The 8,980-nt window shown below is 41.9% G+C and overlaps 1 protein-coding gene across 1 annotated transcript in view; it reads right to left on the minus strand.

Annotated features, from left to right (window-relative positions):
• The window catches only part of GREB1L (growth regulation by estrogen in breast cancer-like), a 184,195-nt gene that overhangs the window by 78,998 nt on the left and 96,217 nt on the right, over positions 1-8,980 (minus strand). Inside the window, exons 12-15 of the mRNA XM_011957773.1 lie at positions 8,034-8,360; positions 6,716-6,844; positions 5,634-5,768; positions 3,302-3,499 (exon numbers count right to left, since the gene is read on the minus strand). Coding sequence (XP_011813163.1) covers positions 3,302-3,499; positions 5,634-5,768; positions 6,716-6,844; positions 8,034-8,360 — 789 coding nt within the window. The remainder of the gene's footprint in view (positions 1-3,301; positions 3,500-5,633; positions 5,769-6,715; positions 6,845-8,033; positions 8,361-8,980) is intronic.

Raw genomic sequence — 8,980 nt, forward strand, 5'->3', positions numbered from 1 at the left:
TCTCGGCCTCCCAAAGTGCTGGGATTACAGGCTTGAGCCACACCGCACCCGGCCCTAAAGAGTTATTTTAATGGATAATTTCCTGCTACTTATTCTACCCAGAACAATTTCTCCTCCATACATTTTAACATGCTTCTAGTCCTTTCTCTTCTATCAATTTGTATGTGTTCCAAGAATATGAAGGTATTTAAATATCAAAACAAATACTTTTTTTTTGTAATTATGATGTGACTACACATTCATTAAGAATGATGCTCACAAAAGATGTTCATGACACGGAAAAAGGTACACACTGTAATGCCAAGTGAAAAAAAACAGAGGCAGGGAAGAGAGGTGGAACACTAGGTATTATTTGTTAATGCCAACATGTTAACAGTGGTTACCCTTGAATGGTAGGATTATAAACGTTTAAATGTTTCTACTTTAATTTTTAAAAATAAGGCATACCATCATGCTTTTGTAACAAAATAAAGTTATGTTTAAATATACAGAAGTGATTGTTTTTGCAGCAAAAATTTCAGTATGTATGCCAAAGCCAGATGTGAATAATTCTAAAAATATGCTTTGCTTTGAGTGTGCCAAACCTGTCTATTACATTGATTTTTTTTCTGGATTCTAAGCTTATATAATTGGTCAAATTCTGGTACCTTTTTGAGAGGTGACAATCTTAAAATACTCACTTTAGAAAAATCTGAGGGCATTGAGAAGAGAAAGCAAAGAACCTGTACAATTTCTTCATCTGTCAAAAATGCAAGGCTTTATTTAGCAGCTTGCATTTATTAGGAAAGGTGAAAGTGCAGGTCACTGAGAGGTTATTTCAGGAAAAGGCTCTGCAGATGATTTCGTCACTTCAAACAGGTGCCATGATGTGTTTGCTCAAACACAATTTGGGATATCAGATCACAAACTCAGGGAGGCCACAGATGCCAACTGGTACAAGTAAAATACCTAAAAGACAAGGCCCTTCCTCCGTGTTATGAAAGAAAAAAAAATAACAAAAAATCTGGCTACTGCTTGGTGTGACCGACACCAATCCATCCACTCCCCATACAGGAGAAGGGGCAGGAAAAATAAATGCAGAAACAAGCCAGTAGCTGAGAGAGATAACTCACTGTGGTTTTTGGAAGAGCTGTGAGAGAAGGCATTTGACCTTTTCCAGCTCATCACTTACAGGTCGATATTTCCAACAAGTCATTTTGTAACTTGTCATTCCAAAACTGACAGTCCAAAAAGAAGACTGCACTGTCAACCAGGCACTTGGGCCTCCACAAGACGTGGACAAAACTTCACATGTCAGTCACAGCCACCAAGAGGGGTTAAAGAGATAGAAACAGGGAAAAATGTACTGTCAGTCAGCTCATTTGGCCTCTAGAACATGAGGCCTTTTTTCAAAACTTTTAATTTTAAATTTTGTGGGTACACAGTAGGAGTATATATTCATGGAGTATATGAGAAAATTTGATACACGCATGGAATGTGTAATAATCACATCAGGGTAAATGGGGTATCCATCCCCTGAAGCATTTATCCTTTGTGTTACAAACAATCCAATTACAATACTCTTTAAGTTATTTTTTAAAGTACAATCAAGCAAGATTTCTTGTCGAGCCATGCTACTCAAAGTGTGGCCTTCTGACATTGGTATCCCTAGAAGCTTGTTAGAAATGCAGAATCCAGACTGGGTGTGGTGGCTCCCGCCTGTAATCCCAGCACTTTGGGAGGCTGAGGCTGGTGTATCACTTGAGGTCAGGAGTTCGAGACCAGCCTGGCCAATATAGTGAAACCCTGTCTCTACTAAAAATACAAAAATTGGGAGCGGTGGTGCACACCTGTAATCCCTGCTACTTAGAAGAGGCTGAGGCAGGAGAATTGCTTGAACCCAGGAGGTGGAGGTTGCAGTGAGCCAGGATCGCACCACCGCACTCCTACCTAGGCAACAGAGTGAGACTATGTCTCAAAAGAAAAAAAAAAAAAAGGAAAAAAAAAAAGAAATGCAGAATCTGGAGCACAACCCAAACCCACTGAAGTGGAATCTGCATTTGAGCAACATCCCCGGGTGATCTGTATGTAGGGTAAAACTTGAGAGGCACAGTATGACAGGTACGAACATATAAACCACATTTTAAGCACTTCTGGATTTTTCTGCTTCCTATCTGTTTTTAAATATATTGAAAGTAAAATTATTTTTTTTTTTGGTGGGGGACAGGGTCTCACTCTGTCACCCAGACTGGATTGCAGTGTCTTGGTTCACCACAACCTCTGCCTCCCGGGTTCAAGTGAGTCTCCTGCCTCAGCCTCCCAAGTAGCTGGGATAACAGGCATGTGCCACTACCACCTGGCTAATTTTTGTAGTTTTAGTAGCAATGGGGTTTCACCATCTTGGCCAGGCTGGTCTTGAACTCCTGACCTCAAATGATCCACCCAACTCAGCCTCCCAAAGTGCTGGGATAACAGGCGTGAGCCACTGCCCCCGGCCGAAAGTAAAATTCTTTACTCTGGCAAAAACAGTCATCTTCCAGATCTAAAATCTGCTTGTGAGGTGTGTGTGTGTGTGTGTGTGTGTGTGTTCCTCAGCTAAGGTAATCAGAAGCAACTTGATATTTATGATTTCCTTTTCAAACCTAGTTTACAAAGGCAAGCATTTTACAGCTGTCCCAAGTTTCTAAATTCCTTATAACTTCTTGTAATTCTAATCAAATTTTATTTTTGAAAAGGGTTATTATTTACCACAGACCTGTAACATTTTTTTTTTTTAAGACTTGTAAAATTTTTGCTCTCTACCTTCTCTGGGAAAAACATTTTTTTCTTTACAGTTATTAGGAGTAACGCTAACCTTTTTTGCTTAAAGAATGTCATAGATGACATAGGGGATGGTGTTCCGCTTTCCAGGTTGCAGATGTGCTGGTGACGTGCTAAATGGCCAAGAATCCACCTATGCAAATGAGGCCTGCATGTGGGAGGAGTTCAGGTGGCACAGACACCATCAACTCATGCAGGGCCATCCTTGCCTTGAGAAAATCTCTCTTCATCAATAAATGACCAGATTCTAGTCCCACAGATTACATCATGAACTTATCGATATCTGGCAAACATGCATAGCAATTTACCCTTGACCTTGAGGGAAAAAGGACAGAGTACTTTGAGGGAAAACTTCAGATAAACCCAAAATAACAAAGCGCTTTTATGATTTTTATTACTGAAGAAGGTTTTAAGCATCCTATAAAAGTTTGGATTAAGCAAAAGAGGCAGCGGGATCTGAAGCTGGATCTAGGTGGGCTCCTCTTTGAAAGTTCACTCTTACCTGATTGTCGAATCCGTTGAAGAGTTTGCTGGACCAACACCTCCGATCTGGGGACAATGATGATGAAGTCTACTTTGCTGAAGTGACCGAGGTCCAGGCTCTGGCTGCCACTGTCCGCTATAGCGCACACCTGGGATAAGAGTTTTCTGGCAACTGTTAGCTGCGGTTGATAAATTTGGAAGGTTTCGTTATCTAAATCTAAAATTTAAAAAGAAGTCATAAGAACAAGGTTAATTTACTTCCATAATGGCCACTGTGAATCTCTATGAGGACACATACCACACAGACAGTAATGTAATGCACTCTCACTAAGAATTCTCACCTGCTATTTGCACTCTCTGAGTTTTAATAGATTTGCCTATTTTTCCTGAAACGTGGATGAGAGAATGTGCTCAGGAGTGGACGTGGCAGTTTTGCAAATGTATTATTTTAAAATTGATTGATTATCTCACAAATGCCTAATTCAATACCCCTATCCCAACCCAGAAGTGGAGGAGACAGACTACACTCTCACAGCTGGAGCCAGGACTCATCTCTGAAAAGGGGAACATTTCCGGTTTTCTTTAGAAATATCAGCACAGGCCAGTGTCCCAGGCCCGACCCAGTTCAAGGAAAGAGGAGATGCCATAATGATCATAATGCCGAGTCCCCCTGAGCTTTTCTGGATGGCATTACAGCAAACATTTCCTCTTCAGCAAGTCAGTTGCAACATGGTTGGAAATACCCTTCCCAGTGACTACATAACGCGGGTCATGGAGACACGACCTTCACCTTTCTTCCCACTCAACTCCACTTTGCCAGTGCTGTGACCTGGCAGGTCTAGGTGGTTGTGGCCAGCTCCAGTGCTGATGCCTGGACTATCTGAAGACACCTGACTCATGACATAGCCAGCTGGCCACTCAGCAGGTGACGTATTACAAAAACATTTCCCAGATACTCTAAGCAGGTCAGTAGCTTTTTATTGCAAATATAATCAAGCAATCAATCTTTCTTATACATGCATGCACATCCACACACACAATGAAACAAGTTTAGTCAGCTAAACGCGTGAGCAGGCAACATCCAATGCTTCTTTAAAGCGCTGGTGATTATCAGGAACACATGTGGCAGTTTAACTGCAACAGGGCCTAATTAACCTGTGCTAATTAATGTTTTCTAAAACCAAATGCAGCTGAGGCAAAGACAGGCCGTCAACATAGCCCAGTTACCATGGACACTGACAGCAAGTGGAGATTTATACGGACGGTCTCCCTAGTGGTTGAGAGAACCCATTGGAAAAGCCCAAACATGCAACTTTAAATAGAAGCCTAAATAGTCTTTGTACCACAGACTACTAATCAAAATATGTCTTTTAATACAGTTAGGCTGTCATTTCAAAAACATCTTTAAACAAGATTTTTTAAACAGGGAACCAAGAATGTACTTGGGAATCTGTAAGTCCTCTGAGAATGTTTAAATTCTAAATGTATTAATAATTCAAAACAGTTAACATAAACACATTTTAGATCATCTGGATGATCACTTTATTACCAAATACCATTGAGAAGTCAAAACATTTTATTGCCTGTATTTGCATTTGTTTTTACAACAGAGCTGACTGCCAAACCATGCTACTTTTATTGCCTGAGACACTCCTAATATATAAATGATACATTCCTATCAAGTGGGGGCCAAGTGGCTGTCAGCAGCAGCTTATAAGGGTCTGTCTCCCATCTATCCTTTCTCCTGTTCTTTTTTCTGTTCTGTCCTATGTCATCCTCAATCAGTGAACTGGGGAAGGAATCTGAACCCAAACGAATCCAGTCTAACGATCAGACTCCTCATCCCTGACACTCCCCCTCTGAGCCCCTGCAGCTTGTTGTAGGGCAGATGACATGTTGGTAGCGCTGCCCTATCTGCCAAGAAAGCCTCACTATCCCTGAGATAATGTGTGTTTTACAAGTCAGAGAGTAAGTGAAGGAGCAGGAGCTAGGGGCCCTGCACTGCCTGTAGTCTGACTCTTTCAGACAGTTTCTTGAAGTCCTCTGGGCACAGCTGGTGGAGGAAAATGAGCCAATGTCCTGGAATCTTTCAGAGAAAAAAGAGAGAGTGCTTAAGATAAAGTCTTTGACTTGGATTTTCATTCCAGAAGACTTTTACTAGGAACAAGGCCTTTGATCCAGGCCACATGGGAAAGCATTTTTAATTTGAACCAGGTTTATCATGTAGACAATCAGGAAAAGGCTGTTGTGGTCTGTGACTTGAAGAATCCTCAAAACCCTTAGAATGACTTAGTTTTTATAACGTCTGTCCTAAGGACTGACTTCCTTCTTTTGGTCTGAGATGACATTACCCAGGTTTTGTGTGGGAATCATAGCAGCAGCCTCCTGGGGTGACACACATTCATTAAGGTCTCCATTGAAAGGGGTAACCACACTGTCTCCTCTTCTTTGTTGCATTTTTTCCAGCAGCTTGTCTAGGTCATCGCCTATTACAAAATAAAGTAGAGATAAGGTTATGAGGAAGGAGATGTTTGTTTTGTTTTTACCACCTGCCTGAGTTGGGCAGTTAGGCTGTTCTCAGTAGATTTGTTGGTCAGCCAGAAATTCATATCAGCATTTACACTTGGCAATCTTCATAGTATACTGGTGTCTCTATAGCAAGAATTACTCTCATTGATATAGTGCTTATAATTTACATGCTTTCACATGTATCTCGACCTCCCTAATACTCAAAAGCAGGCAGAATGGGATTAGAAAACTGAGTTCCAGGCTGGGCGCAGTGGCTCATGCCTGTAATCCCAGCACTTTGGAAGGCCAAGGCACAGGAGGATTGCTTGAGGCCAGGAGCTGGAGTCCAGTCTGGCCAACAAAGGGAGACCCAGTCTCTACAAAAAATTAAAAAATTAGCCAGGCATGGTGGCGCATGCCTGTAATCCCAGCTGCTTGGGAGGCTGAGGTGGGAGGATCGCTTGAGCCTGTGAAGAGGGGTGGTGTCAAGCAGTGAGCTATGATCATGCTACTGCACTCCAGCCTGGGTGATAGAGTGAGACACTGTCAAAAAAAAAAAAAAAAAAAAAAAGGAAGGAAGTAAGGAAAGGAGGAAGGGAGGGAGGAGGGAAGGAAAGAAAGGGAAGAAAGGGAAGGAAGGAACAAATGAACAAACCGAGTTCCAGGGAGAGAGAAACTCGCCCAAGGTCACTCAACGAGGTTGTGACTGAGCTGAGACTTTTGAATCCGGTACCAATGTGCCTTCCTCTCGACCCCCTTACTGCTTCCTGTGGTGTTAGTGACAAAATACTTAAGATAAACCATTTCAAATGAAAGATCAGCTGGCAAGCTTGAGCTCCACACTCATGTTGACAAGCTAAGATTTAAATTCAGAAAATCACACAACTAGGGGCTGGCAGTGTTGCCAAATCTTACAACCACTCACCTAATGATGTGGTTTTGAAATGTGATGCCAGGAAACTGACCTTTCCTGTGATAAGCTCATAACTAATTTCTTTCAAAAACTCACTTGTGGTGAGCATGCTCTCTGCCAGAGCTCGGGACTGGTGCTGACCTGCAGGATGGAGGGGAGAAGAGAAAACTCATCAACAGAACAAATGTTGCTGGAATATTACTTATAATGGCAACAACTGGAAACAAAGGATGTCACCATAGGGACTTAGGTTGAGAAAATTATGACACACCAAAAGGTGTGGACAATTATACAGCACTTGAAATATCAATTCTGACTCTAGACAGAAACAGAAATGTTTATAATACAGATGATCAATGAAAAAAAATGATGTACCTTATGTTTGTAACTGAAAATCTGCACATGTTTGTGTTTAATGACTAAGGAAGGTCCCTGTCCTCAACCAGGGGCTGTGGGTAACACCACAGCTGTCCCAGGGCTGGCCAATTGAGCAGATGTCCAGGGGCTGAGAACATGTAGGAAAAACAGACTAGGGAAGAGTATGAAAAACCTTAATAAAAATTGTGCTTGCATGGTTATAGTGAATATTTGCCTTAAAAATATAAACATGCTTTTAACAAAAATGAAAAAATATTAATGTATCACACTGATGAAGCTTTCTGGAAATACATGTAACACAGAAAAATGGGCAGACAGGTTTTGTCAAAGTGAGGGGACTTTCTTAGCTTCTTTGCTCAGAAGAGGTGAGAGCCATTCACTACAGAGAGGAGAGAAGCAAAACGTAGTCCAAATGGCTACCCAGGAGGGTGCCTGATAGAAAATTTGCACAGTGCAAAACAAACAAACAAAAATCCCCTCCCACCCCCCAGTTTTGTAGTGTACCAACTTTCTGAATCTTTTCCTTAGAGTCGATGTTACAATATTAAATAGACTCTTCAGTGAGAAGGGGAATATATGAGCTACTTTTCTGGCAAATTCAATTAATTGGCTTAGGCCACCTGTGGCACTGGCTTTATCACATGCTAGAGTAGTAACATTTCCATAATCTTTAAAGGACAGCAGTTACATGAGACCCGGGTATCTGTTACTAGGGAGAGCTTTGAAATAATGCTCCCACAACCAGCTGACAGGGGCACCAGCCAAACTGAGGGCTACACAAAACCTGATCTGAGAAGGAAAGGGAAAGTTAAAATTAGGAGGATGAGCCCAAGCTCCAGCAATTAATCAGAGGTTGACTATGTGGATGCCTGAAACACACAACACACATTTTTAAATGGACAAATGGTCGAATGAATTGATTAAACAAACAAAAAACAAAAAAGTTACTCACCTAACACTACCACACAAAATTCATTTCCTCTGATTTTCGATGCACAAATTGCCACCACATAATCTGGTAGCCTTTGATAGTGTCTCATTTCACTGAGAGTCCTTAAGGTCTCTGAAATGCCCTCCGCCAAAGAGTTCTGGGTCACAATCACATGAACCAAGTCTTGAGATACGCTGGCAATTAATCTAGCAAGCCAGGGGAGTTGTCCTGGTGACACAGGGACACACTGAGCACCTATCTGCAGGGCTCTTTCTCTCAGAGTAAATTCTTGCATAGCTTTCAGCATAATTTGCTCAAATTCTTCCCTGAGAGGTACCTGATCAGGACCTATACAGAAGAGAATTACAGCTGGAATTTAAAGAATCATAGGTAGAAGAGAGACATACACCCATGTGCTAATCCTGCAGTACTTCTCAGCCCATCATACATACTCCAACTAGAAAATAACCTCTTTTTCTTGGAGTGGTGACAGGTAGAGTCCTACTAATCATTTCCTGTCGCGAAATTATTTTTCTTTCTGCCTCAATTTTTGTAAAAAAACAGGCTTTTGTTTTTCTGTATACCGGATCTTTTTAAAAGAGGATGTACTAAGCGAAACTATTAATTCCACGGTATGCCCTTGGAGCTGGTCCTTGCACGTGGCATATTTCTTGACCTATTAAGCTTAGCATTATGGAAATTGTTAATGACTAATGAAAAAAGAAGCCTAGCTGGGCGCGGTGGCTCACACCTGTAATCCCGGCTCTTTGGGAGGCCGAGGTGGGCGGATCACGAGGTCAGGAGATTGAGACCATCCTGGCTAATACAGTGAAACCCCGTCTCTACTAATACAAAAAATTAGCTGGGCGCGGAGGCTGGCGCCTGTAGTCCCAGCTACTCGGGAGGCTGAGGCAGGAGAACGGCGTGAACCCTGGAGGCAGAGCTTGTAGTGAGCCGAGTTCGCGCCA

The sequence above is a fragment of the Colobus angolensis genome, unplaced genomic scaffold (genome assembly GCF_000951035.1).
Source record: "Colobus angolensis palliatus isolate OR3802 unplaced genomic scaffold, Cang.pa_1.0 Scaffold45, whole genome shotgun sequence".
In the NCBI taxonomy this organism is placed as follows: Eukaryota; Metazoa; Chordata; class Mammalia; order Primates; family Cercopithecidae; genus Colobus; species Colobus angolensis.